General features: G+C 37.9%; 1 protein-coding gene across 1 annotated transcript; it reads left to right on the top strand.

Annotated features, from left to right (window-relative positions):
- Window positions 1-416: 416 nt before the first annotated feature.
- Window positions 417-10,982, top strand: pax1b (paired box 1b). Its single transcript, XM_033649128.2, has 5 exons — window positions 417-456; window positions 1,877-2,467; window positions 4,626-4,768; window positions 7,726-7,966; window positions 9,647-10,982. The coding sequence occupies exons 1-5, from the start codon at window positions 453-455 to the stop codon at window positions 9,703-9,705; spliced, it is 1,038 nt and encodes a 345-aa protein (XP_033505019.1). The 5' UTR covers window positions 417-452; the 3' UTR covers window positions 9,706-10,982.
- The last annotated feature ends 5,064 nt before the right edge of the window (window positions 10,983-16,046 follow it).

Raw genomic sequence — 16,046 nt, 5'->3', positions numbered from 1 at the left:
CTGCTTGCTTCCTAACTAGTGGTGTTCAGTGTTACAGGGCACCCTCAAGCAACTACAGAAGCTACCCCCTGGGTACAGTACCCTGATTGGGAACCACTGATTTACATGTTTGATTGGGTTAGTTGTGTTCTTCAATTTGAGCTAAATAAAATGCATTATTACTGAATTGTATGGGACAGGGTTTCATCAGCCTGTCATGACGCGCTCAGTGTAAACATGTGGACTTCAGAGGAATCAGGGAGCAGCTTTAAACTCAGCAAAGAGCCCTTCAGGAGCCCTCGTTCTTCTGCGCGCTGACGCCAGATGATCCTCCTGCTCTGAAAACAGGAAACGATGACAAGTCTTTCACCCAGAGGAGGAGGAGGAGGAGGAGGAAGAGATGATTCAGATCACTGCAGGCTGCAGTCTGAGCATTGGATGGTGGAGCGGTGAGACGCTGTGGACGGCAGCTGATGGGTGAGACAACAAATACTTAACTTTGACTCTAGACAGCTGAAGGTGGCAGAGAGTGAATTCATATCAGGCTTAAAAGATATTTACTCTAATTTTTTTTACAAGTTGTTTTATGGAAACGTTGCTTTGTTAGTGCTTGATTGTTTAGAAAATGATGTGTTTGATTGTAAGAGTCAGCAGCAGGAAGTAAAGAATTAACAAGGAAAAGGAAGATAGCTGCCTTTTGTGCAACATTTAAACAATATCCAGGCTACAACTGCTTTAACTTTCATTTTAATTCTATCGATAACTTAATGTTTTAAAGTGCTATGAAAATATTCGCCTCGTGTAGAAAAGATTGCAGGTTGTCTTGAGTATATTTTTCTGTTACAAAGTCAGATTTTGTGAAGTGGAATTTAATGGGAAATCAAGTATAATCGTCTTAATCTGGGAAACATTATTCTCCTGGTTGATTGTGAATTTAGAATTATTCTACTTAATTTAAAAAGTTTTACAAAAAGGTCAGATTTGCTAAATTCAGAAAAAATAAGTTCATTTGGCTATGATAATGTTTGTTTTTTGATTCAGTTCAAACGGAAGTCAATTTAAAAAGGAGGAAACACTGCTTACTGCATGTCTGGAAGTTTATACAAACCATTAATACTGTAAATGTGATAATGAATGCCAGAGAAGCAGAGACGCGGAGCTCAGGATGCAGCCTGTTGTTTGTCCAGACATTTGAATTCGTTTTGGAAAAAATAGAAATAAAAAAAAAATCCGATGTGATTTATTAATGTACTCTGTGACTGTTAAAGGTCTGTTTTGATATTTGTAAACACAGCAGGAATGCTTTCAATTATAATCAGATGAGAAACACAAAAAATGCAAATTATCTTCTAAAAATCAAACCATGCAATGTGAGTAAACCTGAAATTGAAATGGCCAAAACGAGCACTTAAACATCTCTTAATGATGATTAGGTTGATACATGAACACCATAAATGTTTTAGGCTATTATATATATTTTTTTAATGAGTTCCTTCAAATTAAAACGTTATTTTTAAAATTTTGTTGTTTTAACCTCATGGTACAACCAGAAAAATGGCACAGCAAAGAGGTTAAGATTACACAAGTACTTGACCTTATCTTCCTTTATTTATTCTCGAGGTCTTTAAAAAATAAAATAAAAGGCCTGTATGTTTATACCTTATTCTTCTTAAACTGATAGAAACAATAGCTGCAGCTGGTTTCATTTCGCTGTGCAATGAAAGTAAACAAATCCTGTGCTGGCTCATCTATAGGCCTAGGCTAATAGGCCTGTCTCCTTCTATATTTGGGAATTTTCGAGTAGGTCTATTTATCAAGTAAAAACATAGAACAGAACATCAATGGAAAAATCAATAGACATGATAATAAATCTGAGCACCGTATGTCTGGGTTGCAGAGCAGAGCTACGGGGAGGTGAACCAGCTCGGCGGGATGTTCGTTAACGGCCGGCCGCTGCCCAACCCGGTGCGGCTCCGGATCGTGGAGCTGTCTCAGCTCGGCATGCGGCCCTGCGACATCAGCCGCCAGCTGCGCGTCTCCCACGGCTGCGTGTCCAAGATCCTGGCCCGCTACAACGACACCGGCTCCATCCTGCCCGGAGCCATCGGCGGCAGCAAGCCCCGGGTCACCACCCCCGCCGTGGTGAAGAGAATCCGGGACTACAAGCAAAGCGACCCGGGCATCTTCGCCTGGGAGATCCGGGACCGGCTGCTGTCTGACGGGGTGTGTGACAAGTACAACGTGCCGTCTGTGAGCTCCATCAGCCGGATACTCAGGAATAAAATCGGGACTCTTTCACAGCCGTATGAGAGCACCAAGCCGGTCCCGACTCAGCTGCAGTACGGACACGTTTACCCGTACTCCTCCTACACCGGGCCCGCAGTGACCCCCACCGGGACCAGGACCGGCAGCGGCCCCGCCGGACACGTCGGCCTGCCACGGAGCTGGCACAACATCCTGGGCATCCGAGCCTTCATGGACCCGACAGGTTGGTGCACACACTTTAAAAACACTTTTGATTTATACCTTAAAAATGCTGAAAAATAAACTTTATTTTTCTTTTTTATTAACTTTTTAAATTCAACTTGTAATTAAAATAAACTACCCTAGCTCTATTACACAGGCTGTAATATAGGCCTGTCTTCTCATTTGAGTTCATAATGATAATATTCAAACCCAAGATTAGCCTACATGGTCAATAAATACCTAAATCAAATAGAAAGTCTGGCGTTCCGTGGCTCCATCGTTTTATAGCGACACATTTCTAGTAGCCTATTTCTGTTTTTTCACAATTCAGACGCGTCTTTCAATATTTTTAGGGAATTCTGCGCATTACTATGAAACCTTTATTTAATTTTTTTAAATTTCATTTAAAAGTTTGGTTCGTTTTATAAATATTTGTCTTAATATGATAAAGAAACAATGAAAGATGATTAAAAATTAAACTAATTATTTTTAAAAGCAAAAATATAGAATAAGTAGGCTAATAGAATTCAATCTTATTTATAAAGCCCAATATCATAAATCACAATTTGCCTCAGAGAGCTTTACACCATACCACATTCCTCTGTTCTTAGGACCCTCACAGCGGATAAGAAAAAAACTCCCCAAAAAAACTTTAACGGGGAAAAGAAGCTGAAAATACTGAAAACACAATAACAATTTTGATTGGTTTAAAACAATAAAAAAGTAATTCTGTGATGTTCAGTTTATTATATTTAAAGTTACCTGTCAAACTTCAACTTGTTGAATTAGCAAAATATCCTAGAAGAGTCCGCTTTTCTTTGTAGATGAATCCAAAGCACCATAATAAATATTATTATTTAATTTTTTTAATTAGCCTAAGTCTATGATTTGCCTCGCCGATAATCATAATATAATAATAATTTTTAGACCCATATTCTGAAGTTTTTCAGGAATGATAATGTTTGACACATAATCTGACAGTCAGCGGCTCATACTGGAGAATCCTTATCAGATCACTTCCATGCTTTCATTCTCTTTAGTTCTTTAATCGATCCAGATCTCCTTGTTACGTTACTGTACCAGCGATGACTCATTTTAACCCTGTACACCTCAGTGACTCCACAGTCCCTGGCTTCATCTTTACAAACCACTCTAAAAAAAGATTCATGGGGATAGTGGATAGTGCTTAAAATTAAGAAGTTTTTCAGCACAAAAAAAAAGAAAAAAGTTTGGTTTCATTAACGGTTCTTTTTTTATCAGTTGATAACTATTTTAAGAAGTTGGTCAAAATCAAAAACATTTATTTTACATTTTTGAGTAGGATAAATATCTTAAAATAGTTTGCCCACATCTTTTGGATAAATATTAAGTTGGTTCAACTTAATTAAGTTTTTCAAGGTCAAAGCAAATCATGTTGGTTGTACTTAACTGATTGAGTTTGAGCTGATACTTTAGAATTGAGGCTGCATTTAGTTTTATGTTCCTTTTACTATTTTCATCCAAATATTAGTTTCATTTTTCAGTTTCTAGGTCTCAAATTTTGTTACTAACTTGTATGAAGGTTCCAAATACATTTAAATTGAATAATGTGTGATATAGCATCAGCGACAAAAATTTTATTTTTAATTCTGAAGCCGCTGAAACTTTAAAGCAGTATCCGTGTTGTTGGGTTATAGAGTCAGGTCAACAGAATCCATCAATGAAAACGAAAACTACTTTATGAGCAAAATGCTTCTTTCTGGACACACAGAAAAATGTTAACTGTAATGGAGACGAGATGGGGGAATACAAAATGCTTCAAAATCATCTGTTTGTTCTTAAAATATGGTCCAAGCTGCAGAAATTGATCTTGTTTTTGCTGAGTTTTAGTTTTGTGCTCAGTACCAAAATCTGATGAGAAAGAAAATCTGTACATTTTAATCACTTTCTGTTTCTTTTAGAAGAATTTTATGAGTAAAACTATAGTAACTCGTCCCCTAAGAAAGATATTTGAAGACTGAATGGAGCTTCACATCTAATTGACTGAGTAAATGCTTAACTGGACACTAAGCAAACTGATCTTTTAAGGTGGATTTGTGATGTGATGAGTTTAATACTTCTCCCAACCAACATGAGCCAAAAATGTTCCATTATTAACTGTTACATTTGTGTTAATTCAGCATTAATGTTTTCTTTGTCAGCACTGTGTGGGTCTGATGGACATGCAGCCAAAATAGAGGAATGGACCAGTATGACCTGTAACACCAGCAGCAGGCCCTTTCCTTCTGGAGTAAATGGTGTGGAGAAAACCAACAATGAGCTGGACCTCAAATACCAACAGCAGGTAAATAAAATAAACAATAACTGTCATTCATGATTCCAGTCTGGTGTTGTTGAGACTTGTGAATGCTTTATATTATTGATGTTTAGTTTGACAATAAAACTGGTGCAGAAAAATAAATCGGACCATGAGTGAACAGGTGAAATTAAAGAAGGGTTAATAAATAAATAGCTGCAAGACTGATTACTAAGTTGGTAAATAAGTGGTAGAATTTATAATTCAGCACAATACAGTTATTGGAAATGAAAACAATGAATAAAGTCATTCACAGATACATCTTTAAAAAAGAAATCTTAAACAGGATTATTTTTCCACAATGGAGTTTGATTCAGCCGCTGGTATTTTTCCATCCCACAAAATAAAATGTAACCAGAGCTCTGATTGTCAGCAAGGCCTGAGCACGTCCTGTTTTCCAGCTGCTTTATGAGTAAACAACAACCAGACTGTGGATCAGAGTGATGCAGAGAGTCAGCTGTACTGACATATGATAATAACAAATGAAGTCCTTTTATTCTTATATCAGAACTCCTTATATTTATTAATACATATAATAAAGAAGTGTTTATAGTCAGTTTAACACTGTGGTTGCTATGGTTACCTGCATTTGAGCTCTGATTCAAAACAGTTGTCAAACTGTTGACCGATCAACTAATCAGAGCCAAATATTCTCGGTATCCCTGGTCTCATGTGTGTCCTAACTCCGTGTCTGTGCTCTTGTACATGTCTGTTTGTGAGGACCAATTTGGGTTTAGGACTTGGACAGTGATGATGATTTTTAGAAAGTGAGGACATTTCTGCAGAGTTTGGACATTTCTGGAAAATGCATTTATTTTTAAGGACAGTTTTGAAGAGTGGTGGCATTACTCAGAAAGTGAGAACATTATGAAGAGGGAATGAGGTTTTGACTTTTTGTGGATTCAAGAACATTTTTGGAAAGTGAGGATACTTTTTGAATTGTTGAATTATTTTATGGATTCAAAGATTTTTTGTTAAGTGTGGACATTTTTTAATTTTTTTTTTTTTTTTAAGACACTCGATATACGGTAGCTGCTACAGGAATTGCTGCCAAACAAAGTTTCGTTGTATCGTGTGTACAATGACAATAAAGCTTCTTCTTCTGTTTTCAGATTTGAGGACATTTTGGACATGATTGATTGATTGATTTGTTTATTTGAGTGTCATGCACTTTAAAGTGCCCAGCCCACATGGGCTTACAAGACACTACACAGTATATGTACAAACAATTCAAAGATGGCAAAAACAAGGATCTCTTCCTTGAAGAACCAACTCAACATATCAAATTCCGACATCCAAAATAAGTCGGGATTCTTCCCCTGAACTTTTTCAAACAAAGATTTCCTCAAGTCATTGTACAAAGGGCAATGAAACAAGAAATGAAATTCATCCTCAACAATATCAAGATCACACAAAACACAAATACGCTGCTCTTCAGGGATACCCTTATACCTGCCCACTTCAATCGCCAGGGGCAAGGTACCAGATCTTAATTGTGCACACAAGGACCTCTGACCTCTCCCTAAATTTAAGGTTAAGTATGGTTCTGTATAGTAGTCCTATTTAATTTGAACATAGCTTCTAAGTTTGGGTTTCCTCCAAATCTCCTGCTTCCATTGTTTCTTATGGAGATTAAATAGTTTTTGTTTAACTGTATCTATCTTACATTGCAGGTTATTACTAAAAATATAATATAAATCAGAGTGAGAGAATACTGCAGAGACATCTCTTGACCAAGGGAAATTATGGGCTCGATCCCATTTAAAAATCTTTTTGGTTAGCCTTTCGTCTGGCAGCTGAAGAAGTCGGTTCCAGAGCCGAACCATTTCGCATCTTTGCTTAACAAGACAGGATTCCCAACCTGTGTCCCCATCAACAACACCCTTTGCAGTGAATTTATGAACTCCAAGATAGCACCTCAGGGCGCGACTCTGAATTGTGTTACTTTCAGGGGAATCCCTAAAGCCCCATATTCCAGCCGCATAAAATAAGACTGAGCCAACCATTGAATTGAAGAGCTTAGAAAATGTTAGAAACCCAAGACAACTGGACAACTTTTGAAAATAAGGATATTATAAAAGTGAGGACAATTTAGGCTGTGAATGAATTTGTGGATAACTGGGACATTTTTGAAAAGTGTGGAAATGTTTTAGAAAGTTTTCTGGAAAATGAGGACAACTTTGGAAAGAGTGGACAGTTTCAGATATGGTAACTTTTTGTGGATTTGAGGACATTTTTGGAGACTGAGAATGTTCTGGCAAAGGAGGATATATTTTGTAATGTGGAATATTTGGCTTTTCAAAGACATTTTTGTGAAGTCAGGACTTTTTTTTTAAGTGTTTTTAGGACAAGTCGAGGACATTTGTGAAAAGTGAGGACAATTTTGGACTGAATAAACTTGTGGAAAATTGGGACATTTATGGAAAGCGAGAAAGTTTGTGGAAAATGAGGACAATGCAAGAAATGTGGACTGTTTTGTGGATTTGAAATTTTTAGAAAGTGTGGACATTTATAAAGTTAGAAAGATTGTGGAAAGTCAGAGCATTTATGGAAGATGAAGACATCTGTATTAGCGAATGTGGTAATATGTGGATAGTATACTGGAAATGATGATAATATGGAAAAACTAAGGATGATTTTGTAGAGTGAGGAAGTTTTGGAAAGTCAGGGCATTTGGAGGTTAAGACTAGTTTTAGGGTTTATGTTAGAATAAGGTTCAAGTCAAGGTTATAATTAGGATCTGTCAGTGATGGTTTGGTTGCCGTATGAGGCTGGAGTTTAAAAATGGTGATAACAAGTCGTTGGTCAGTCTGTCAGATTTCCATAAAAGCTGCTTATATTCAAGCTCCCCAGAGGATTAACCCCCCAGTGTAAAGTTCTGTTTAGCAAATGGTTTTAAACAGATACACTCCGTCCTGTTTGTTAATGTATTTATTTTCCCTCAGTCTTCATCCAGTCTGCCTGGTTACGTCTCAGCTTGTGCGTATTCTCCACCAAACCAGTATAGCATGTACGGAGGCCCAGCAGCTAACTACATGAGCACTGGACACCACTGGGCACCCCAGTCCTCCAGTCTCCCTCCCAGTCTGACACCCAGTCTGACCCAGGGTCAGGCTCATCCCGGCCCTGCAGCACCACTGGAGGCTGCAGATTTCCACACATCTCTCAAACTTCCACAAGGAGACGGTGAGACTTATTTCAACACTTGTCACACATTTGATGTGATCCAGATGTTTTGTTTCCATAGCGATAACCTGATAGATCCTTATTATTTCAATCAAAATCAATACCATCTTTTTGACACTACACATACAGAGGTCATGGACTCTACCCCAAAATTCTCAATTGTTCTTCCAGCCCACTGTTGATACACAGTTGTATTTCAGTCTGCAGACGCTGAAGAAGAAGTTAACTTTGTGGTCGGACTGAAAATAACAAATCTAAGAAACAGTCATATAAAAAGCCACAGAGCTTCCATCCTGTGTTTGAAGCTATAAAAGCACATTTATTTTCTGCTGGATGCTGCAGTTTTCTTCTCAACAACCGCTAATGTTTGTGTTTTTAAGAAACAGGGCTGAGATTAAAATGGTCCCAAATTACACAGAGGGGAAATGGCTTTTTTGGCTTTTTTTTTTTTTAATCAAACTGTCTTTAGTTTGTACATCGCTCAAGCAGAAAATACAGATAAAATACAAATGATACAATGAACAATGCAGACTGAATTCTGGTTAATTTGGCATTATTGAGAGTATCATTAATGAGAGTAGTGGTAGTATTCACCTGCATATATACATGAAATATTTTATATTGCTTTAACTTTATTGGTTCATAGTTTTTTAACTAAAGAGTTGTGTCTTCATCACTCTGAATTAATAATATAATAATTAAAAGTCACTCTGAACAGCAGCCATAATTTGAACTGGAAAAGTTAAAAAATACTGATCAAAAATCTGATTCCAAACCAGGAGCTTTAAGCCTCTTTACAGCTGCTCATAAACAAGAGGGCAGGAAGAACCTGTTCTTCATAAAGCTCAGCAGATAATGATCACCTGAGTTCAACATTTCCACATTAATTAATTTCTTTCTTTTTAATCCCTTATATCATGTCACACAATTTATCTTGTACTTCACTGTTTAAATGGATTCACAATAGTCATAATAATAAAGAATGTTGGCAATAAATATGAATAAACAGTAATAAAGCAAATGTACAAGGATGGCAATTCTTTGGTTATGTAACATATTTACACAACCATTCAGCCCAGTTAAGACACATCCTACAAAACCTACAAGTGACATATATTTCTTAACAACTGTAGACTAAGTTTTCTAATTTTCTTCATAATTATTTTTTACTTTTTGTCTGATGTTAAAGGATAACACTGATGATTTTCAATATTTTTTAAATTGTCAATAAATCTCATGTGCACACCAGAACCACCAGTGAATGTGTCTGCTAACAAATACTGTGTGTGTATCAGAGCCTGATATTTATTCTTCCTCTGTGCCTTAGAGCTCTACTGTTGTCCAATGACTATTAAAAACACATCAGTATCAAAATCACACTGTTGCACTGGGTGACATGTTCCTTTATTACCATGAACACACACACTGTAGTTTATTTTGATTAAATTCCACAAGCACCATCCTGCTGCCACAAATACTCACTGGAACACTAAACGTGGATCAATCCGTTACCGAAAATAGTCCCCAACAAATGCACTTTTTCCTCCTGTCTGTTTGATGAAAACTACAGTGACCAGCTGTTTTAGGAAATTATTGAGACTTAAGAAGAAATAAACTGTTCATGAGACATAAGAATAATGATCCTGGTAAATGATTTTATTTTTGTTCTTTTCTCTGCAGATGACAGGAAACCTCAGATTCCTCTGTACAAACATCACAGATTGTCTTCAGCCTCGTGACGACTCTGAGCAAACACAAGAGGATCTGATGTGATGCTAAAAGACCTAAAGTCATGTTTTATATCTGATGAGAGTTAAAGAGACAACATGACTTATACTGCTTCAGACTGGAGCTGAAGACCTGAAGGAAAAACTCCACTGTGGCTGTTAAAACTCCTCCATGATCACCTCCTCTCTGGACTGTATTTAGTGATTTGTTTTAATCCCCAGGATCGGCAGCATACAGACACCCAGGATTATAAATACATCATACACCATTTTTTTCATTTTAAAGAGATAGTGCACCCCAAAATCAAAAATATATATTTTTGCTCTTACCTGTAAGTACTACTTATCTATCTAGATTATTTTGGTGTGAGTTGCCAAGTGTTGGAAATATGGGCTGTAAAGATGTCTGCCTTCTCTCCAGTATAATGAAACTACCAAACTACACCTGCCAACCATATCATCAGACATGAGGATGCCTGCATCTACTGCTAGCTCACCTAGCACAACTGATTTAACTCATGTTACAACTCAGCCGAGGAGGACGCCATTAATGTTAACATCTCATGCTGTCATGAGCATGAGCCTCTGGTCCATGAGTAGATGCACGCTTCCCTCTGCACAGTAATACGGTTACAAGGTGTAGTTTGATATAAAGAAAACAGTTCCTCACAACAAGGTCTGTGGATTATTTTGAGTAACCAGGTCATGATTTCTGTAAAGACACATTGCTGTTGAGTTTTTCAAGCATAGTTTTTCAGCACTTTGAGCAACACAAGCTGAGTGCCATCTGGTTTCATTATATCGGAGAGAAGGCAAACATCTCTATGGCCGATATCTCCAACCCTTTGCAACTCACACCAAAACAAACTAGTTTGATAAATAGCACTACAGATAAGAGGATAAATATGTATTTTTGATTTTGGGATGAACTGTCCCTTTAACAACAAAACAGAGTGTGTTTTTTCCTCTTTCACTCAGAAAAACAAACACAATGTTGAAGGAATAATTCTACATATTAGAGAATAGGCTCATTCCCTTTCTTGCCAACTCTCCAACAGAAAGGGGAAAGTAGGGTATTTCTGTCTATTGCTTGAATCTCCAGCTTTTTTTTTCCATATTTCTTTCATAAAAGGAAAAGTTTACTGTAAATTGCTTTGGAACTGTATCATCTTGTAAAATATTTTGGTGAAGTTGTAAATATATTTTTCTATAAATGAGCTTAATAAAGACATGCAATAGAAAATGTATGTCATGGTACTGAGTTTTCCAGATGTTGGAGCAGAGCAGAGAAGAATGACAGATGGTCAAATATAGTAATAAAGATATATTTTTAACCTTGACGTCCACTGTTAACTTTCCAGAGTTGTTGTAATATGTGTCCATGACATACATAGACAGAGCAAGTCAAATATTTATATACACTGAAAGTAGTCCAGGGTTTTTGTCGAATCGTCCAGTATCAACATTGTTTCTGGCAACAGAGTTGACATATAATAAATCTATTTTGTTACTCTGCAATTAAGGGTTAAACTGATGCCAACTAATGTCCACTCTATATTTTTACTGTAAACATGTGTTTACTATTTAAACTACCTTAAACAAAGAAGGCTTAATCATATGGATGATACTGATCTTTTTATGATGATCTCATTTTTGTTATCTAAAGTCTATCAGCTGGTTGTAGTTCTACCCAACTAAAAGCCTAATGTTTTAACCTTTTTTATGCCTCCACATAGCCATGGCTGAAGGCATTATGTTTTCAGGTTGTCCATCCGTCCTATTCTTGTGACCGCAATATAGGAAGCCTTGAGGGAATATCTTCAAATTTGGCACAAACATCCACTTGGATCCAACAAGGAACTGATTAGATTTGGTGGTCAAAGGTCAAGATCACTGTCGCCTGGCATCGGTCTCATTCTCATGTACATGATATCTCAAGAACACCGAAAGGGAATTTCTTCAAATTTGGCACAAACGTCAACTTGGACTCAAGAATGAAATTATTAGAATTTGGTGGTTGAAGGTCAAAGATCACTGTGACCTCACAAGACAATTTTTGGCCATAACTCAAGAATTCATCTGCTCATGATGACAAAATTTCACACAAATGTCTAATAGGAGAAAATTATGACGTGGTCACATTTTATATCCAAAAGGTTAAAGGTCAACCTCACTGTGACATCGTAATGTTGGTCAAAAACACTTTTAAGGCCATAACATATCTCAGGAACAGAACAGGAGCCTTTTGGTGAGATACTAAATATGTGACACTAATCTTAGGTGTCCATCTTGAAACTGTGCTGATTGTACAGATCATCTGTGCTGCCAGGTTAAAGATGTGTATGAAGCATCCATGTTTTCACAGACATGGATGGAAACTGTAACTGCATCCATGCAAAAGAAAAGTATTTCCATGCTAAATATCATAATTCACATAAAGCACATATGTAGCTGTATTGTGAATTATGTTCACACCAGAAACAGTGTTTCACATGTAACATTACATGGGTATCACATGTGAAACAGGATATATATGATACAAAAACCTCACACCTTTATGTTCAACGTGTGTGAAACCCACATTTGAGATGTGTTTCACATGTGATGTATCATTTCTTTGTTTTTAATACAACAGAAATTCAATAAAAAGTAAACTAAACCTGGAAAAACAAAAAAAAAACGAATTCAGTTTTGGACTTGTGAGCTGTTGCAGGTTTCAAGAAGCTTCCTGCAGGTAAACAATAAAAGGTGTAAGATGATCCATCAGCAAACAGCTCAGAGTAAACAGAGGAAGCCCATTAATACCTGAACAATCTGAGTGGTGCTGATACACAGACTGACAGAGCAAACACCAGGGTTTTGTTTCAAACGGTCTCTTTAGGAAGCATTTGAGTCATTTAGGAAGCCAGTTAAGTCCTGATTCTCTTCTCTGTGATCTGCTTTGTGCTGCTCAGTGAGTCCTTCTGTCTACAAACGTCCACCTGGAGTCACTTCTAGGACATTAAGGGAAAGGTTTAGGGTTTCTGAGTCTTATATTTCACAGTGTCTGCCATCATTCCTATCAGTGAGAGTAATGAGAATGTACTTATCAAATTCATTACTGAGATCAGGGACCATAGTGATGTTTGTTTTTAGTGATGAAACACGATCAGACAAACCTCCAGATTAACATATTTGGAAAAGAAAAAGAATGTGAACTATAAAATTATTAACCAAACAGTTTACTGTGCAACTTCTGCTTTAACCTCAGTTTCCTGTGAAATGAGGGGTTATTACCAGCATTTCAAAGTTCATGTTTCAGCTTTTTTTGTAATATTACAATAAGGATTGTACAAAGAAATGCAGCTGAAGCCCACTCCGATATTTTCGGATATCTAAATTAAATTGAAATAGAATAAAACAATTAAAAGGCAATAAAAAAAATAACGTAAATGAAAGTGTCACTAAAGGAAGAAATGCGGTCTACATAATCTAGGTAAGTGGTTTACGTTTTCACAACCTACAAGCCCTGAGAATTAAATACCAAAAAAGAAAAAAAAGACTTACACTTCATTCTTCAATTTATGAAAAACTTTTAAACTCAAAATCAGCCTATCCCAGCTGACATTGGGCAAGAGGCAGGGTACACCCTACAGGTCGTCAGACTATCACAGGGCTGACACATAGAGACAGACAACCATTCACACTCACATTCACACCTACGGCCAATTAAGAGTCTTTGGACTGTGGGAGGAAGCTGGAGTACCCAGAGAAAACCCACGCTGACATGGGGAGAACATGCAAACTCTGCACAGAAGGGCTCCCCCACCCCAGCTTTGAACAAGGAAAACCTCTTGCTGTGAGACGACAGTGCTAATCACTGCATGACGGTGCCACCAGCTCAGTAAAAGTACCTTGAATTTGTACTTAAATAACAGCAGTACAGTTTGTAACTACCTGTTTGATCACGTGCACCCCGGTAGCTAGAAAAAAACGTCTGCACTGAATGTTTCTACAAACCACAGAAATATTCCATTTGTGCTTTTTCTTGGCGGATGCATCGAAACTTTGTTGCTGGAAGCACCGCTATGTTCTGTGAAACCCAGGATCAGTGGCTCCAATGTTGCTGGGAAATGCTGTGATGTGTCGATGAAAAACACCCAGGATTGGTTGCTCAGATGCCACTTGAAGATGCAACAATGTTTTAGTGATAAACACCCAGGTCCCTGGCTCAAATGCTGCTGGGAGACACTGTAATGTGCCACTATATCATTGCTCAGTGCCAAAAAAACTCAGCAAAAGTTCGCCGTTGTTTGTTGGTTTCAAACGGTGGCCTTATTTCATCACTTTTGGAATGTTGATATGATACCTATGAAACGAGACATATACAATGCAAAAATATGGCAACAGGGCAGCCATCTGACAACTTCATTATAGCGATGTCACTGTGTACCCTGACCTATAATAACGTCATTAACAGCTGAGTTAGATGTGTGTTTCGTACTTGTACTGCTCCTTTAACAACACAGTACCTTTCTTGTGTTAGCTACTAAATCACATTTCGAAACACTGTGACATACATTCATCTTTCTGCTTAGCTGTTCTTCAGAATCAGTCTTCAGTGGAAGTATACGTGACGTATGTGCCACTGTATGGCATGTCCATGATCACTGACATCTCTATTAATTACAGTTGAACCTTGTGATGTTAACACCTCACGCAGTTTCGTGACTGAACGCTGTGTGGTTTCATCTGAATGCTCGGCTGCAGTCTTTGTCAGTGTACCGTATCCTTACACAAAACCCGTCAATGGCTTATTACAGAAAACCAACAATGTGTTGCAACACTGTGAACATCAGAAATCAGTTATGACGGCTTAACTTGTCAGACAGAGAATCTCCTCTTGTTTTCTCCTCATGTAGACAACTTTTAGTGCGAGATGTTTTTTTTATACGTGGGTTTATTGGATTTTATAATGTGGGCTGTTTCATCTCATATATAACTCTGTCACCAAAATGTTCTGGCGCATTACCTTTCGTCGGTATACGTACAAACACTGCATGAGAACAGCCTAGTCCAGATGATGTTCAGATGGTGGATAAATGAACACACACTTGTATCATGTGGAAATCGCAGAAAGGTGGTCGGGTTGGACGGTGGGCACACAAAGCTCATGACTTTGACTCTGTATGTGTAGTTAGGCTTAAATTGTAATTATGTGTCTGCAGGGATCCACATGAACTTAGCAAACCTAGGGAAGGGTTTTATGGGTAATTGTAGAGCTCAACAATGCATATAGCGGAACCGCATGTCAAGCAAAGTGTTTGTTTGATCCAACATCCTGTCAGGAAGCTTTCGCTTTCTACTATTAGAGTTTTTGTGCACATTGCAGGATAATTCTTCTACCACAAATGATCCTCTATAGCAAAGTATAGCTCAAACGCTCTTTATTGTTGCCCATCTTATCGCTGTCTCGTCTATTTACGTCAATAAATCCAAAGTCTTTGTTTGGATTATGTATAAGTTTGTTTAAAGTGTCACTGGCGTGAAACTGATTACCAGTTCCGAAGTTATTCTACGATTTTTTTGTTTTTTACAGTGTAGTTTGTTTAACTTCACACTGCTTAGTAGTGGACACGTGTAATACCCTCAATGCATACAAGAATAAAGGCCCTGACACAACAGTTGGTGGGTCAATGTCAGGCCGTTGGCGAGCATCTGTCCCCTAGTTTTTGGTGGGTGTCCTGCACCGTTGACACTAGTTGGTCTTTGTCAGCTTTCTTTGGGCCGATTCAGCATTGAATTGTCATCGGAAACGTCAGAGCCCATTGTTGAAGGAAATTGTTGTGGTTGGCAGCTCAGCTCAGTCCACGAGAAGAGAAACTGAAGTTTGGAAATTAAACAAACAGCTAAAGTCAAGAGAGTTTGAGATCCAAATAATGTTGTTAATGAGATAGGATTATTTTTTTAGCCTATCCCAGGTGGCATTGGGCGAGAGGCGGGGTACATCCTGGACAGGTCACCAGACTATCGCAGGGATGACACATAGAAACAGACAACCATTCATGCTCACATTCACACCTACGGCCAATTTAGAATCAACAGTTAACCTGCATGTCTTTGGACTGTGGGAGGAAGCCGGAGTACCTGGAGAAAACCTACGCTGATACGGGGAGAACATGCAAACTCCGCACAGAGCGGCTCCTCAACCCTCTTGCTGTGAGGCAACAGTGCGAACCACTATACCACCGTGTCACAAAAGAAGTTTCTTTATTATGTTGATTGATGATAGGCGATCGGAGATTAAACTGATATCTGTCTTCTTACCCGACTCTGAGGAGACTGGCGAACAAAAGAGCAAAAATGTCAGACTG

This window comes from Epinephelus lanceolatus, chromosome 13, assembly GCF_041903045.1.
Source record: "Epinephelus lanceolatus isolate andai-2023 chromosome 13, ASM4190304v1, whole genome shotgun sequence".
NCBI lineage: Eukaryota > Metazoa > Chordata > Actinopteri > Perciformes > Serranidae > Epinephelus > Epinephelus lanceolatus.
Note: the sequence above shows the minus strand (reverse complement) of the source record. Positions and strands in the feature narration are given on the sequence as shown.